Source organism: Cupressus sempervirens, chromosome 8 (assembly GCF_028749045.1).
Source record: "Cupressus sempervirens isolate cs-2001-9-10 chromosome 8, ASM2874904v1, whole genome shotgun sequence".
NCBI classification, from domain to species: Eukaryota; Viridiplantae; Streptophyta; class Pinopsida; order Cupressales; family Cupressaceae; genus Cupressus; species Cupressus sempervirens.
Genome location: NC_143125.1, coordinates 340,066,165 through 340,085,592, shown reverse-complemented (window position 1 = coordinate 340,085,592; position 19,428 = coordinate 340,066,165). Strand labels below are relative to the sequence as shown.

The 19,428-nt window shown below is 35.1% G+C and overlaps 1 protein-coding gene across 4 annotated transcripts in view; it reads right to left on the bottom strand.

Annotated features, from left to right (window-relative positions):
- LOC149542732 (ubiquitin receptor RAD23b-like) overlaps nt 1-19,428 on the bottom strand; it is a 115,176-nt gene that overhangs the window by 58,709 nt on the left and 37,039 nt on the right. The window contains exons 3-5 of one of the 4 annotated variants that reach the window (XM_089797613.1): nt 15,797-15,853; nt 15,568-15,650; nt 809-847 (exon numbers count right to left, since the gene is read on the bottom strand). In XM_089797613.1, the coding sequence (XP_089653739.1) occupies nt 809-847; nt 15,568-15,650; nt 15,797-15,853 (179 nt within the window). The remainder of the gene's footprint in view (nt 1-808; nt 848-15,567; nt 15,651-15,796; nt 15,854-19,428) is intronic. The other 3 variants (XM_089797614.1, XM_089797615.1, XM_089797616.1) reach the window with 3 other exon arrangements.

The window sequence follows — 19,428 nt, the reverse complement described above, 5'->3', positions numbered from 1 at the left end:
GATCCAATAGTCACTCTGAATATTATTCCTTATCATCTGAGAACGGGCCAAATTAATAACTGGTGCAAAAATATAAGAAGCCCTTGTTGGATTGATAATAAATTACAGATATATAAAGAGCATGTAAAAACTACCAGATTCTTCTGGAAATCTGCAAGGTCCTGCTCTGGTCCGGCCCAATCATGGGTCAAGATGTGGTTCACCCTGGGTTCAGACGGGGTCCTGCAAGAATCCTGTGGGTTCAGCAAGAACTAGTGAAGAATCTGATGACTTTCGATGATATTTGTCAGTGATAGCTGATTGTTAAAGCTGGCATGATTGTTGGCATTTCTCTAAGTTATTTGGATTGAAATATTAATATTTATGGTCTTCTATTTTGTTATGTTACTTTACTTGTTAGCATAGCGGTGTATTATGAAATTATTTGCTGCTGCATATATGTAAAAAAATAAAAATAAAATATTTTTTATAGTTAATCATGTTTGTGAATTCTCATGATGACAATGTGGCCCTAAATAATAGAAATATTATCAGAGTCGGTGATAATTTTGCTCATAGCTTCAAATTTATGACTTAGCGTTGTCTTAAAATCAGAAGAGCTCTCTTAGAGAATTTTCTGCAATGCTGGATAGGATCATATGAGGTGCTTCATCTTTACTTCTATCTTAGAGAAAATCCATGCAACATAGGTTTTATTTCAGATTGTGGGACACTTAATAATCCAGGAAGAACATTTGAAAAGTTTTAACAAATGTTACTAAACTTTAGCAATGTAAACAAGATGATAGAACCAAAAGGACATGCTTACTGTGCAGTAGTGGCTGCAGACGGCACAGTTGAAGGAGTCCTGCCACCATTAACATACAAAAAGAAATTCAAATTAATAATAAAGTTGAATTTAAAATTATGAAAACAAGTTGATTGAAAAGACTGGCCATTTTTCATAAAACAAATTAACTAATGAGACTTTGAGATTAGCAGCTCTCAGCTTTAACACACAAAAATGTTAACAATTACTGACCAGGCAGCAAATGAAGTAATAGAGAATAGGAGTAAGGATTAATTAAAATTGTAGTCCCTGGGGCTTTTCCCAATCATACTTATTAATTAAAATTGTAGTCCCTGGGGCTTTTCCCAATCATACTTAATCCCAAGTACCCAATGAAGCAAACTATAACTGCCTGTTAGCAGGACAATCACAGAAAAGCATTTTTCCCCTGGATGACGATTCCAAGCACAGTATGCACATTCCCTTTTGAAAGTTGAGAAGGTTTCCATTAATCAGAAAGCTTCTAATGATATTCTTTCATATTCTATTAGTTTTCTGGGAAAGATTATGTAAGTTTTTTTGTCATCAACATTTCGGATCATACTACATGATCCATCATCAGGATGCATGAGAGTCAAGGAAAACTGAAATATCGATTGCAGACCCAGGTTGGGAGATAAAAAAGAAAGGATGAGGTGATGGAAGGGGCACGCAAAATCAGGCTGACATGACTAACAATAAAAAGAATTAATAATACAAGCCAAAAAATCAAATCATAAAAAGAATTAGAAACTAAGAGACAAAAAATAGGAGTCAGTCAAATAATAAATAAATAAAAATAAATACAAATGTGAATATATTAAGGTTAGAGAAACCTTAAAACTTAATAAAAGTGAGAAAAGACTGAAAATCAAACAACGAAGAAAAAAGGAAAACAAGAGGGAATTGAACAAAAAAGGAAAAGGAGATCAAGAAAGAGGGAAAGAATTAAAAACTAAAGCAGGGGAAAAAAGCATCAAATGAGGGAACAATAACAAAAAATTAAAATTAAAAAGGAAAGAAACTGAAAAACATATAAACTATGAGTGTGTGTAGGAATAAATAAGTATACATATATAGGTATATGCATGTATGTATAAATACATAAATATATAAAAACCCATATATGTATAAGTAATATATATGTACACCCCACCCATCTATATATATTTATATATACAATAAACTAAAATATATATAAACCCAAACATATATATATACAACTATATAAGTGAATGTGAAAAAATATGAATCTCTATATAAAATAAGGCATAAAATATTACATATATATATATATAAAGGCCTCTTCATATTTATATGCCTATAAATGCATGCCTATAAAGATTAATCAAAAGAATAAGAATGCAGGATATAAATCTATACATATATTTAAGGACACACACAATTATTACAAGCAAAAAAACAAAAACAAAAGCAACGACAACAACCACCATAAACACACGCACAAACATAAATGTATATAAATGCCTATTCATAAAAATATATGCCTATATATGCATGCCTATAAAAGAAGAAGAAATCAAAAATAAATTAACGAGCATGGATAAATATCTAAATCTATATATTTATTAAAGGAGACACACGAAAATACAAGTAAAAAAGAAAAAAAATTAACGACGACAACAAACATAAACACAACGATATATATATATATATATATATATATCTTTTTATTTATTTATTTTCACCTCATATTTATTATATATATAAGGCGCAAATAAATAAATAAAAAGATTCATGTGTGTGTGTGTGTGTGTGTGTGTGTGTATTAAGGCATTTGAACTGGTCCAGAGCTTTGAGCATTTGTCAAATCTTCTTGTTAGAAAACATAAAACATTCTTCAAAGCTGGAAGAATATCTTCAAGCATAAAGTGCCTTCTAGACAACGGATTATCGTGTCAGACCGATGACTACCTATAAATCTCACAACCAATCTTGTAAAGCTATAATGAAGGCAGATGTGAAGTTGTACAAGAATTCTAATCTGATGCAACCCTGTTTAGAACCCAAATGATAACAGTAAACGGAATTGACAACTCAATGTCAAATGTCAAACCAATAAAGTATTACATGTAACAATCTTGATATTGCTCATCAATGATATTCTCAATGCCATCACTTGTCCCTCTTCAACCAAAGTGGGCCTGGCATTATCTGTAGCTAGTCACATGGTAGACTTCTACCACTCATCCTCCATTAGATAATGTGGAAAATCAAAGATACTGGATTGAAAACACAAACAATAGCAATAAAGGTAAATGATAATGCAATGTCAAATGTCAATGCCATCTCTAGTTCCTCTTCAACCAGAAATGGACCTGGCATGATGTGAAGCTAATCAGTCACTTGGTAGACTTCTACCCTTCATGCTCCATACATGATGTGAAAAATCATGCAACAAAAGCATCCAAGTAAGTACCATCAAGTATGAATGTCCTTGCTCCCATAGAAGCATAAATCCTCAAAATATCCTGACTTTTGCAATTTGTTATAAATCCCTACTCGAAACATTTTTTCCTCAATCAGTCAAATTTCAATCATGTTCAACGGTTTTTAACACAAAGATCATGAAAAAAATGCCCAAGAAACTCATTTACTGGCCACCGACACATTACAAAAGTCTAAACGCAATTTTATCTCAGTATTCCATACTATTATCATTTGCCTTATGCTTGTAGCAATGTTTTCCATGCATATAGATCTAAAGACACAATTTGATGAGAAGTAGTAGATTATATAAATATTACTAAGTAAAGTCTCTACTTGATTTTTTCGACGCACTTGAATCTAATAGGAGCACTTGCCAAAAGCATCTGGAAGGATGGACTAAACTAAAAAGAAATTGTATTGGTGTGATACCAAACTAAAGAGGTTTGTTTTATTGGAATCCTTGTGGTCACAACTATTCAAATGAGTGTTAGCATTTCAATTGTCAACAATAATGCGAAGGTGGTTGTTTAGATTATCAGGTTCAGGTTGGGACAAATTTCTTTTTCAGATCGAACAAGGTATGATAATTTGGCACTTCAGTTAAGTATAATCAAGTGGGAAGCAAAAAAGTATACACAACAATATATAGACATTGTGGAACTAGAAGCAAGCTCCTATATTTAAACTCCCTACATATTTTGCAGGCTTAATGCTTTCTTAATTCCCAAAATTCACTGCTTACATGCATGCTCAGCGCTTGTTAGGGAACTATATTCCATTTAAGCTCATCATTACATGGAGGTTCAAAAGACTTGCAAAGAGTATGATAGTAGTGCATGAATGTTTTAGACACATATACCATAGCATTCTGTGTATATTAAATAGGTCAAACTAATATGTGCCTTAGAGATGGCATGCCCTAGTCTTATAGGTTTAGCTTGATTACTCCCAAAAAGACATCAAATATTTTCTCTTTAATGATCCAGAAAGATTTCAACAAGTATCCCATTGAAAGGGACTGTTATTCTCCCAAATTCTCAACTCAATAATTAGCAATGCTTACCCACTTAATGCAAAGTCAAGGAAATTTTATTTGAATAATAGTACCAAAAATTGTGGCTCAAATACTTGGTTTCTTCTTTTGTACTAGTATATCTCTATTTTCTAACTAAAAAAATTGTTATCAATAAGAACATTTCAATATCATTATGGTCTTTCAAGATGTAAGATTCTTTTTTAAAAGCATTTTGCAATGCTATATCCTATGTTGTTCAATCCACAACATACTAAGTTGAGATTTGCAAATGTTTTGTTTGTCATATAATTTCCCTCCCAATCTCCTAATATAGTTCTCTTTCATACTATTCTAGAAATTGCAATTATTGTTAAATCATATACCAATTTGATTTCCCATTTTGTAATTTATGATGTCTTCTCAAAAAAAAAAAAAAAAATTTGTCTTTTTTAATGACTTTCTTGAGCATGAGGGTCTTGAGGTCATGAAGGCCAACTTGGATAGTCATGAAGTTGAATGATTTAGGAGAGGATCTAAACCACATGCTTCATCATCAAAATTTACAGCCATGGCTCTATCTGTAGTTGTAATATCCCTGTCATTAAATAAAATAAAATAAAAACTTTAATTGGGGTCTCGATTGAATTATTTATATCTTGGGCCCATCCATCTTTAATTTTCTATAGGCATATGTGTTTTCCATTTCATGTGTCAGCATATTGTTTCTCCCTCAGGAGTTTTCCTCTAATAGGGTATATATGTCCATTGGGTTAATTGTTGTAGGTATGTGATTTTGGATTATTTTATTGTACTGCAAATGCCTATTAAAGTTCACTATTGTTTGCCATTTTGGAAGTGGAAGATCTTCCCTACTTGGCTACTTCAATTTCGGTGGGATTCAATACTCGCCCTATTCCTATTTTCCTAAGTTACCGATGTTGATGTGGGTGCAAGGTGTTGATGCGGGGATTTTTTTATTTTGGGATTTTGGATGCTTTTGGGTGCGTCCATACATAAATATATATTTATATATATACCATAATTTATGTATGCAAAGAAATACAAGAAATATTTTTTAAAAACCATTTTGTAGCAATTATGCAGGTGCGGGCTGTTGATGCGAGGATTTTTTTATTTTGGGATTTTGGATTTGTTTGGGTACTTCCATATATGTATGTATATATGTGTGTGTGTGTGTGTGTGTGTGTGTGTGTGTGTGTGTGTGTATATGTATGTATGTATACTATAATTTATGAATGCAAAGAAATACAAGAAATATAAAAAAACAAACCATTTTGTAGCAATTATCATAATCACTCAAGTTCAAGATTCCAATGCAATTTGAATTACAAAATCAAAATATAGTTCATGATTCAATGTTGATCAATCAAGAGTCAAGGCTCAAGATTCACAAATCAAATTCAATCAATCAAAATCATAAGGATTCTCAAAAAAATCCACATTCCCGTCATCTCCTTAAGTGATTGAGCGCTCAAAATGGTTGGATGCTCACGAGATGCTCCCGGATGCTCTTCAAATTCTCTCTGGATGCTCTCCCAAGCATCTCACGCACATCCACAGGAGGGAATCAAGATTCCTGCCAGCACCCATGCCGCATCCTAACGCCTTCAAGCATCAAAACGCATTTGCCCTTTTCTAGAGGCATCAGTAACTTGATGTATATTACTTTGCTTTTGCTCTGGCACCATCTGGAGCACCATCTTTGTCTACTAATAGAAATTCAATGTTCGATGATAATTTGAATACATTCATTTTCCTCGGTGAATATCTTATTTATATTGGGCATCCAATTAACAGTGCACATTTGTTTTAGGCATCTCAATCTTCATTTCCTCTGCCTACACGTACAGTCATTTCTAGATTGCCTTCGGAGTGAGATAGCCTTTGGCCAAGATTGCCTTTGGGCTGAGATACCCATCGATCAAGATAGCCTTCAGACCGAAATTCCCTTCGGATTGAGATTGCCTTCGAACTAAGATTGGCTTCAAACTGAGATCCCCTTTAAACCAAGATTTCCTTCGAACCAAGACCCCCTTCGAACTGAGATTGCCTTTTGATCGAGATCCCCCTCGGATCAAGATTGCCTTCGGACTGAGATACCCTTCGGACTAAGACTGCCTTTTGACAGAGATCCCCTTCGGATCAAGATTGCCTTCGGACTGAGATACCCTTCGGCTAAGATAGCCTTCAAACAAAGGACCCTTCAAATCAAGATTGCCTTCAGACCAAGATAGCCTTTGCCTTCGAACCGATATTGCCTTCAAACCAAGATAGCCTTTGCCTTTGGACCAAGATAGCCTTCGATCGACATTGCCTTGGGCTGAGATTGCCTTCAGATAAACATCGCCTTCAGGCCAGAATCTCTTTCGAAACATTACAATCCTTTGGACAAAGATCGCCCTCGGGCTGAGATCATTTTCGAAATATTGCAACATTATCAAATTTGGTGATTCTACCAGCCTATTGGGAGAACTGAGATTTTGTACTTGGATCACACTATGGCACCCAACGATGCCATATGGTCTCTATCAGAGTTTCCAACCAATTGGAAGGCACATCTGTTGGTCAAATACTCCAAGAATACTTTTGCATGTCAACTAATGGATGGTTATATACAAGATGAAAGATTAAAAGTGATTGATGATATCATTTACTATGGCCATAAGATCTACTTGGTGCCAAATTCCAAACAAAAGAAGTTGATTACAGAAAGTTTCCCAAAATCTGATTTACAATTGCTTAAGGGCAAGCATTTTTTGGGACAGGAGGACTATAATATCCCCGTTATTAAATAAATTAATAAACTTTTTTGGGGTCCCAATTGATTTATGTATATCTTGAGCCCATCTTTAATTTTCCATAGGCGTAGGTGCTTGTTGCGTCCTGCGTCAGCACATTGTTTCTCCCTCGAGAGCTTTCCTCTAATGGGGTATATAAGCCACTCCGGCTAGTTGTTGTAGATATGTGATTTTGGATTATCTTATTACATTGCGAATTCTTGTTGTAGTTGAGTATTGTTCGCCATTTCGGAAGTGGAAGATCTTCCCTACTTGGTTAGTTCACTTTCGGTGAGATTAAACACTTGCTCTATTCCAATTATCTGTATTACTTTGCTTCTGATCTGGCATATATGGAGCATCGTCTTTGTCTGCTAATATAAATTCAATGTTCGATGACAGTTTGCATATATTACTTTTCCTTGGTAAATATCTTTGTTGGTGAATATCTTGTTTGTATAGGCCATTCAATTAATACTACACATCTATTTTAGGCATCTCAATCTTCATTTCCTGGACCTACAACTACAATCATTTCCAGATTGCCTTTGGACGGAGATAGCCTTTGGCCGAGATTGTTTCCGGACTGATATACCCTTGGGCCAAGATTGCCTTCGAACCGAGATTCCCTTCGAATTGAGTTCCCTTCGGCCGAGATACCCTTCAGACCAAGATTGCCTTCAGACTGAGATTCCCTTCGGATGGAGATCCCCTTTAGATCAAGACTGCCTTCAAACCAAGATCCCCTTTGGATTGAGATTGCCTTCGGACTAAGATAGCCTTCGCCTTTAGACAAAGATCACCTTCAGACCAAAATTGCCTTCTAACAGAGATCCCCTTCAGATCAAGATTGCTTTCGAACTAAGATAGCCTTCGCCTTCAAACCGAGATTGTCTTTAGACCAAGATAGCCTTTAGACAAATCGCCTTCGAAACATTATAGTCCTTTGGATAGAGATTGCCCTTGGGCTATAAGATTGTCTTGGGAACATTATTGTTGTAGCAACAGTCATTGGTTATGTTTGAAATTTTTTACATTGTTTATTGGTTAACTTTGTACAAACTGAGTTCTAATTGAAATATCATCAATTCTAATCATCTAGTTATTATTTGAGCACTATGAAGTATGTTTTGTACAATGCAATGTACTCTTTGATATGACTATAAACAATAAAATCAATCTTACTACATTTCATGGGTTAAACCCAAGTTTGCACAAAGACAAAGGTACTTGGGTACTTTGGAGATGGGTATGGGTACATTTTTTTTTTCCAAAACAGGAGATGTGGGTACTTTGGATACATCAATATATATATATATATATATATATATATATATATATATATTTAATAATAGTAAAAAATCTGAAAATATAGTGATATTGAGTGATAAAATTTCCTGTCAAACATTAACTTTGAAGATTAAGTACACAAATTGAAATATCATACAATCAATGTACCAAAATTTCAAACTGATTGGTGATTATATATCGAAATAAGTTTGATAAACAGCAAGCTAATAGACAAACAAAAAACTAATACAAATCGATTTACAAATTAAGACTATTAAATCTACTCGGTTAAGAGATTTTCAAAAACAATAGTTAGAAAGTAACAGTCAAATGATCTGTTAAAAATAGCAACTCACTTTGCTTGATTAGATCTCCATTCTGCTCAATATCTCCATCACATCAACACTTCGCTTCAGCTCAACTTCGCACTTTGATCTACTCGATATGATGTCTTTCAGCACTTCACATCAACTCGACTATCAATTGGACCATCAACATTTACCTTCTTGTCTCTTCCTCAAATAGACAGATTTTTTTCGCTTCATCTCATTCACAAATTTTGCCACTTAACCACAATTGTCGATTAATCTTTTCTGGCTCAAATACATTGGATCTAGTCACTTAATTAAATGGTTTAACCTTGAACTTTGTGTTCCTTGGTTAGCCACTCAACCTAATGAGAGAACTGACCAGCTAAAACCACCCGATAAAGAATAATTTTCTGATTTCTCAAAGTTTTTAGCATGACTTCAATGACATGGTCACACTGTAATGGGGTAGTGGTGGATGGATTCAACTTTATAGCATGAATATGTTCAGTAGATTGAGAAATGTCCAATAATGGAGGAAAATAAGTTCAAAGCAATTCAACATTAAAAACAGGATGCAACCCCAAAAAACTATGCCAAATCAAGTATACGGGCCATTATGAAGAGGACAAAGCTTTCTATTAGAAACTTAAAGACAATCCTAAAGATGTATCCATAACTTGTCACTAATCTAAAAGTGATGAGGAGTTCTATGTCGATCATGTCTATCCTTGTACTTCTTTTTTATCTGCTCTAAAATATCATGAACTTCTTGTTGTAGTTGTCTAATCTTTCCAATAATTTTTTTGCTTTGTCTGCCTCCTTTTCAATGTTCAATGTACTAGATTGCAAAACAACTAGTGCTACCTCCATAGGTGTCAATGGTTGATAACAAGACAAACATCAAATGGACTATGCCCTGTAGTACTATGGACTGCACGATTGTAGCTATGTTGCAGAAGTCTAAACATAAAATCCACTAAAACAGAATGCCATGGTTTATTAGGAATAGGTAATGGTAAATAGAGGCCCTATTTACGATTTACAATTTGTCGACTTTGCAATTGCACAGGTTGCGCAAGCTTGTCTATACAAAATGATATCTTGTTTCATTTTTGGCCAATAGAAATACTTTTGGAGAACGGTAGTAGTCTATCCAATACCAAAATGTCTTGTAACCCAACTATAATGTGCTTCCCATATCAGTTTCATTATTTTTTCATTGGAAACGCATATGTGACTAACATCACAAAGGAACCCATCCTACAAGTGAAAATAAAAAATGTACTTCCCTTATAGAATTTTGTTGTAAATATCACAAAAAGCAAGATCATTACCATATAGCTAAGCCCAAGTTGTTGTTTGATGGCCACACAAATCCAACACCATTGTCAAACCTATGATTGGAGGCCTGCTCAAACAATCTGCCACTTTATTTATTGCTTCCCTTTTTATGACGAATGTTGAGGTGAAATTGTTGTAAATAAGCTGACCACCTTTGATATCTATCATTCTGCAACCTCCCTTGTGTTTGCAAAAATTGAAGAGGTTTACGGTCTGAATGTATCACAGTTTTCTTTCACAAGATATAATGCTTCCATGTGTTTGCAGACCTAAACAATGGCATACAACTCCTTGTCATAGGTGAGGTACCTATGTACCGTATCAGAAAATGTTTCACTAGTGCAACACCAAGAGCATAATCTAATGCATCTGTTTCTATTTCAAATGATTGTTGCAGATCTTATTGTTGAACATAATCTTAGTTTCAATTCCTCAAATGCTTGATAGTTTTCCTTTGTCCATTGAAATGTTGCTTGACCTCCACCCCTGGGTGACTGATTAAGAGGGCATGATAAATGTATAAAACCAAATACAGATCTACGTTAGAAGTTGGCTAGACCCAAGAAACTGCGAAGCACTGTGAAATTTATAGGTGGCCAATCTCTGATAATTTGTATCTTTGCATAGTCCAAACAAACAGCTTCACTATCAATAACATACCCTAAGTAATGGATGTTTTGCATACCAAAAGAACACTTTGCTATGTTAGCATAGAGTTTATCTTTTTGCAAAGTTAAAAGCACTTGTTCAACATGTTACAAATGCTCAAACCAAATTTTTCTAAAAATGAGTATATCATCCAAATAAACAACCACAAAAGAATCAATGAATGGCCTAAGCACATCATTCATCAACCTCATAAATGTGGCAGGAGCATTTGTAAGACCAAAAGGCATAACCTACCATTCAAACAAGCCTTCCTTGGACTTGAATGTGGTCTTCCATACATATGTTGGATCAATTGGTACCTAGTGATACCCAAATTTCAAGTCAATTAACCCACTAAGTTGATCCAAAAAATCATCAATTCGAGGAATTGGATATCTAATTTTCACAATAATTTTGTTTAAGTGCCATGTAATCAATACAAAGTCTTCATATCCCATCTTTCTTCTTAGCAAGAACAATTGGAATACCACATGATGAAGCACTTGGCCTAAAGTGTCCCTTTTCAATCAATTCTTGAATCAATCTCCTAATTTCATCATTTTCCAAAACTGACACCCTATATATTGGCTCATATGGTAGTGGTGTCCTTGGAATTAAATCAATAGAGTGCTTGACTTGACAATGTGTTGGGACACCTAATAGTGATTTAAGCCACAATAACAAGAATTGCGGCGATTCAATTCAAGCCAAACTTTTTTTTGTGAATCGGTGAATCGAATCAGCGATAAAGGGTTTATGAAATAAGTTACTCACTAAATTTCAAAGGTTCTTATATTGTTGATTCGTGGCCGATTCGATACCAATTCATGGTCAATTCACGATTCAATTCGGCTTTGCCGATTCTGGTTCTTGTTACTTTGATTTAAACACACTATGATACTCTTTCAAAACTTTATCCATATCATTTTTCTGGTCTATTATTATGGCCACCATAGCATGTGTATTATAAACAACTGACTTTGTTATCATGAGCAGAAAAAAGTTATAGTTTGAGCAATTAAACATTTACATTGTTAAGCACTAATCAAAGAAGCAACTTGAGTTGGACATACCTCTAGTATTCGATACTTCTTTTCACCAAGCTTGATTGTGCACTACAGGGTCTAGATTCATACACCCCATGCCTTTGATCCATGTATGGCTTCCCAACAAGACATCCAATACATTTAACGTTCCTACATCACAAACCACTTCATCCTTGAATGGTTTGATTGTGTATGGCAAACGACACTGTTGATTTATCTAAATATCTTTTCCATTAACCCATCCCATGGAGAATGGTTTTGGGTGTCTTGTCATTTTCAAATTTTAACTTTTGACTATCTGCATATAAATTAAGTTCTTTTGGCTACCACTATCAACAATAAAATGTAGAGGCTTTCCATCAACCGACATCTGAATGGAACAACTACTCATCTTCACGTGGAAATGCTTTGGTAGTTGCAACTATGGCATACGGGTCTGCTTCTATTAATTGAATCACTCTCCTTTTTCTCACTAGTTTCTATTGGCGATGATTCGGGCACAAATTCCACTCATATTTTTGTCATCAAATTTTTAATGCTTCGACAATCCTTTGTGTTACAGGTTGGGGTATTATGTATCTCCCACCACATGCCTATATGTATTGTATCTTTTTAACAGCCCACCACATATTCTTCGGTGGATTTGGGGAAGGGCTTTTAACCACTTATTTTCCAATAAATTTATTGCTACCTTCAGCCCTTGGCTCATTATTTGCAAAGCAGTTTCTTTTCCCTCTCTATTTGAATTTCTCTTCAATTTTTGTAGCATATTTGAAGGCAGTTCATCTCATTTTGAACCAAATTTTGCTGAAAGTGCATGGAATGTATTGGTGTAATCTTGGACAAATTGGTCCCTCTTTTGTCTAAGCAATTGACATTCTATATATTTTTGTTCATATATATCTTTAGGCAAGCATGCTTCTTTTATGTATTCCACAAATTATCCCCATCTGGGCTTATCAGAGAGTAATCCCAATCCTTCTCCAGCAAGTGATTCCCTATCTTTATTCAATATTTTAGTTTCCCACGCTTCTTTCACATGGCTTTCAGCTTTAAGCAAATGCTATCTTTTCTACATCAGAGAAATGATATACAGAGAAGTATCGATCTAATTTTGATAACCAATTAACAACAGCATCAGCATCAACTATTCCTTCAAAATTTGGAATATCAAAATTCACCTATGTGAAAACTGATTCATCATCTCTTCTTGTTGCCTAGTTAAAGCCTCTCCCACCATTTTCCTAACAGTGTCTGATGAATTATCAGACATCTTTGCTTGTGTGCGTCTCAAAGGAGGGTATTTAGACAAATCTTGTGTGTCCAATCCTAATCTTTGATAGAATTGGCATACAGGGGCGTCCCTGCTCTGATACCACTAATCATTTAAGAATGGGCTGAAACAACACTATCTAGTGTGAACCAAAAGCCTGCTAAATCTATGTTCAATTTGGAAAAATTTGCAAAACTCAAAACAGTTGTATGCAATCCAAAAGCCATCTTCCTATCATCAAAAGTCGCCATAGCCATAAAAATTCAAAATGAATATCTGGCTGCAATAAAATAACAAAATTTATCTAAAAATTTCAAAAACTAGGAATATATTTACCCCAACTTGGTGGGGTCATAACTTGACCTAGTGCCACATGTTGATTGGAAAGATGCAGTAAATATTGCAGTATATACCTTGAACAGAGTTTAGATAAGACATGGAACAGGTAAAACTTCTTGTGAGATTTGCTTTGTTCATGTGCGTACTATTATTTACTTTAAAAAATTTGGAAGCAAATGTAACATTAGAAGAAATGATGAGATAGGAAAGTTTGATCCTAGAAGTGATGAAGGGATATTTCTTGGCTATTTTACTAAGAGAAAAGCTTACAGATGTTATAATCTGAGATTGAAGAAGATTGTTGAGTGCAAATGTAAAAATTGATGAAAGATTTCAGGAGGAACAGAGAACATTTGATTATAAATCAGATGAAGAAGCAAATCAAGCTAGCACTAGTCAAAGTCAGAATCAAATTTAGAATCAGAATCAGAATTAGAATACAGAGCAAGAGCAATTCCTTGAGATTGACAATGGGATACATGTTCAGATTGAAGTACCAAGGGAAGAGCAGAGAACACCAAGGTATGTTTCTGTAAATCGTTCAAGTGAACAGATTCTTGAAATTTATATATGCTTTTATACTAACAAACCCAAATCCCATTTCAATTTTCTGTCGTACCAACGAACCAATTCTTCAAACCTAGACCTGAACTACAACATAGAAAATAAACTAACAAAATTGGTGGCGAATGAATAAATTGGCAAAGGTGTTGTTGATTCATATTCAAGAAAAACATTAACTTGACAATTATAATAAATAAGTAATTTATAAAATATATCATATATTTATTATAGTGCAACATAAGAGATAATGATCCTACTAGCCTTTGAGGCCTAAGGCATCTGTTGGCACTTTCTCAAGACTTGCGAGTGATTACATTTGAAGGATTAATTCACCCAATCTACCGTCTTTTACATCAAAGATCATGCCCCCTCCCTGCAATGTGCCTTAAGGTTTTTGTTGTGTAAACGGCTTTGGGAGTTCTATTTGCCCTTGGCTCCTAGGGATAAGGTCCAGATAATACTTGTGGAGAAAATATTGAACAAGGATTATGGTCCCATCCAATTCGACATGGCCTCCTTCCAATAGTAACAAGATTTATGGGTTTCCTATAGAGAAAACAGAGGGAATGCATTTCCAGAGAATGGAAGCAAACATCTCTGAAATTCATTGTTCACTCTTCTTGTGGCTCTTCCTATTAAAGATGTCCAAAAGATGGAGCTAAGAGAGGAAGTTTTGCGGTTAATCAAAAAAAATCTAAAAGCCATGTGTGAGGTAGCGTTGGCATGGATGCCTCTAAGAAGTTATCTAGAGATGAAACCCACTCCGATAGGAAAGGTTCAGGTAAAGTCAGCTTTGCCTCAATGTAGAAGTTCAGGTGGAAAAGATGAGAGTTCAGTACCGTTGAAAGTGATTAAAACACCAAAGGGAATCTGGCTAGGGTTCAGGGTGACAAGGTCACATAATGTAATTGGATAGAATTGCAAAGAAGAAGGATGACAAATTGGGTTAACATTAAAATTCATCTTCGCTCCCATGGCAAAGGTGGAGCAAAAACCTAAATATGCATTCGGGGTTTCTAATGTTATTGTGCCCATTAAAGGGTGGTTTGGTTTGGGGGCTCTCTTTTGTTTGGTAAACAATTGGGTTAGTGTGTAAAGCTGGTTATTATTAATTATTTTGAAATCCTTCAATTTTTATTTAAAATTTTTAAATTTTAGGAAATTCTAGTTTTAAAAAACAAAGTAAACATGAGAAAACGAAATGAATTCAGTCACTTTTCTTTGGAAGGTTGCCAATTGGAGGAAGAAAAGGCAAATGTTGAGCACCAGAAGTAGAGAACTAAAAACTTACACGAGCAATTATCCAAAAACCTACCTTCTGCAATCTACCAGCCAAATCTACAATCTACCAACACTTAACAAATTTTTGAGCCAAAAAAATTGCCTACCCAAGTCAAACTCATATACATGCGATTTTGACAATTAATTCAGTCTTTATGATTATTCTTGGTAAAAGGTGAAAAACTCATTGCTGGCATTTTATTTTAAAAACCATGTGCTTTTGGGGGCAAAGGCGGCAAACATGGCAGTTCACAATTATCTATTGTTGACTTCTAATTCTATGTGGGACACCATTACATTTTTCCTTCAGGATTAAATAGTTTATAGAAGTAGCTTTCTACTAAGATTTAATATAAAGGATAAAATCAAGTAACATAAGAGTTCGGTATAGATGGCACTCACACAGTTGCAGGCTGAAGTCTGGGTGGTGATGTAGGTACTGCTGTACTAGGTGTAGGATCTGTCTGTGTGGTTGTAGACAAAGGCTAAAATTTAAAATGGTATTAGCAAAAAATTAAACAAAATAAATCAAACACAAATATATACACACACACACTGAAATAGGTACCAAATTTAGGAAGCTTTGAAACAAAGAAAAAAGCCAATGCTTGTTAGAAAATTATTAGTATACCTGAGTAGTTGTCGCACCTGCTGCTGATGAGGTTGTTCCTGGTCCTGTGGACTTCGTCTGGAAAAGAAAATGGACAGTCAAATGCAAAGAAATCGTATAAGCAAGTAATGTAAATATATTGGGGAACACAATCAATCATAGATTAACAAGATATCAATATAATATGCCTGCATGTAAAACAATTGACATAATGCATAGCAAAAAATCTTCAGAACAGAATAATGAAATGCAAAAGGCATGTCTTGCCTTCAGATGTCCATGCAATAGTCTCTCATTCGAAAATTTCAAGACTAAGAAATGGAACAAGTAAACATCTGTATAACTTAGGAAGAGAAAAATACTTATAAAACTATGCAAGAGAAGCAATGATAGCATAATCTTAAATACAGACAAGGAAACAATAGCAGCAAAACCAGCACTCACTGTATCGACAGCACATCTTTAATCCATGAGTGAGTATCAACCACATTAATATGAGAAATCACAAAACAGTAATACATACAATAGATATAAAACCATGAGCTAAAAACCGAAACAAAAAACCCTTGGGGGCTCAAATCTATAACGGGTGTAAAACACGCAAATTATACAACACATATCCAACGATTTCTGGCTATTCAAAAAAGAACTTGTCATAAAAATTCGCTTACCCTTTTCGTAGAATTAGTTTCATCCGATTCAATTGAAGTTATAAATAGAGAAGGGCTGGTCTTCATATCACTCTTCTTTAATTGTGTTTACTTCCTTTTGCATCATGTATGCAAGTTCTTGAAAAGATGCCTTTTCATCATTTATAAATAATTCTAACATAATCTATGTCATTAATCCTATTATAACATGTCTAGATCAAAAACGATTAACACTTCCCTTAACAGAGAAATATGAGGGGAAAAATGGCATCAGCGTGTGCAGGTCATTATCACATCTATACCAACTCAAACATGGATGATTGGAAGAAACATGGAACAGAACTGTCAATTTTCCCTAAGATAAATATATGTTTGAGTGAGATAAGTTCTCATTGGCATATTGAAACACGAAAGGCTCAATAACTAGGGCCTACTTTTATATCAAAAGGAATTAATTTGTCAATCTGAGGCATCAGACAATTTGTAAAGATCATTCAAAATTTCATTGTGAATAGTTGAAAAGTCGCAAGGGAAGAGAGGCTCTTATGATGCCAAAAAGCTATTTGAAGTAGGTTTTTGCAAGCCCAAAAAAACATCATATTCCTTCATGATGTGATTTAAAAAGACCATTCAAAAATTGATTGTGAATAGTTGAAAAGTTCCAAGGGAAGAAGAAGCTCCTATGATGCCAAAGAGCTATTTTTGAGTAGGTTTTTGGCAGCCCAAAAAAGGATCGTATTCCTTTTGCTGGCTCCTAAATTAACAGTTTTTTAATAACCCAATGATAGGGACAAATACATCTAGGGGCAGCTATTTCCCATGTTCAACATACCTATTCAAACACCGGGGCTAACTATAAGGCTATACTCCTTCTCTTAAGGCTCTGCAAAACCTAGGTAGGTGTTACCTCGGATTCTTTTATATGGTACCAGTTTCAAAGCATACAACTGAATCTAGACAAAGCAAATAAAACCCTTATTTCTCCTATACTTATGCAATGACAAAGGTATGCAGTAGCAAATTGCAAATCCTATGAAATCCACAAGTTGAGTGAAGGCATCCTTTCAACTCTTAAACGGAAAGGGAAATGGATAATCGATCTAAGTTTGATATCAGCAAAACCCAAATATGCAACAACAAGAACATGTTGATCCTATAGCTGATCAGTGCCTTATCTATTAGGCAGTTCCATAAATCACACACATATGTCCACGATACCAGTAACATATTCCATACATCAAGATATCAAATCTATCCTATCACTTCGTGAATCAGACATCATTGTTCATAAAGACCATGAATAATCATGAAATATCCTTCTCATATAACCTACAACCCTGTCAAATATATCAAGCATTTACTTGGCACTTTGTTCTGACGGCAAAACATATCTAGACGTACAACCTTAAGGAGTTGTAAACGGGTTTAAGTTCTTTGTTACTAAAGCATAAAACTTTGTAGATAACAAAGATAGCAGACGAGAATCAGAATGAAATTAAGAAGTTTGTTGTTCGTTGTATTCATTTCTATGCAACTATACATTCAAGATGCATGTAAATAAGTCATAAAACCACAAAATAGACCAAAACTATCTATATTAGTTTTATTACTGTTGTTCATATAAGAGAGAATGTTGAAGAATGGTGAAAACCCAGCGAAGAGCTTGCTCAAAAAACTTGGGAACCAACCCTAGAGAAAGAAAGGGAAGAGAAAGATATAGGAGAGGAAAGAAATCTCGGATCTAATCTGGAAGTGACACATGTCCACTTGAATCTCCATCCCTTGTTGATGCAAAGCCTCTCTCTTCTCTCTACAACCAAAATCTAAAAGGAATCTCATCATTATGTCTCCAAAAAACTCAAAATATCTTCTCCAAGTGATGTGAAACCTCATCTGATAAAAACATCAGGTATGCATCTGAAATGCTGATAAATCTTTCACTAAACTGACTTGGAGGTGAAAAAAAAAATCACCAACTACAGCCCTACTAACTTTGGCACACACCCAATTCACTATTTTACCAAAAATTAAGTCTAAACTGCCCTACCAGAATACAATTGAAAAACAAGAACTTCGGACAAAACCCTGAATATCTCACACATATGACTTCTTGTGCAAAAACAAACTACAAATTTGGAAAGTTCGTTCCGAGAGCTTTCCATCGGTATATGATAGTCCTATACTAGCTTATCAGAAATGCCCAAAATGTCCATTTGAAGATCAGGTTCTTAACAGGTTCTCAAGACTACATTTTTTGCAAAAATTTAATTCTTCCCTACAGTTAAAACTTTATACTTATAACCTCAAAAGATTTAAAAAACCATATGCACATACGTTTAGAGAAGAAATAATTTTTAAAAAAAATTATGCACTTTGGATTTTCCCTCCAACTTTTCATCTGGATCAAACTGCTTTGACTAGGCTCTGCCACATCTCACCACGTGATTGGTCTGTCCTCTGCTCCGTCACTGCCCCCTGGGCACCACATGGCACCCTCTGATTGGGTCTCTGAACTGCTGCTTGGTACCTGACACACTGCCACGAGGCAACCTCCTATTGGACCTCCACACACAATCACCTTGCCACATCATCAGTCACCTAGGCCCACCATGCTTTCCCGCATTCCTTAAATGCCTTGCATCTTCAAATTTGGGCAAGCGCCAGCGATCAGATCCACCACATGTCTCGATTTGGTGGAGTGCTCCTGCTCAGCACCACCTCACCGCTGATGACACCTAGCGCATCGTCGCTTCCTCGCATTCATTAACGACCTTACATCTTCGAATTGCGAGCAATCGCTCGCCATCGAATCCACCACATGTCGCAATCTTGTGAGACGAATCTGGAAACTGCCACATCATCTCTCCTTGTTTTCTGTGCCACTTGTCATGTTGTGATTTGTCCATCAGGGCGCCACTTGTCAGCCTCTAGTTCGCCACTCGGATCCACGTCATCATCTTGGTTAATGTGTTTGGATGCCAAAATTTGTTTACCTTTCCCTCC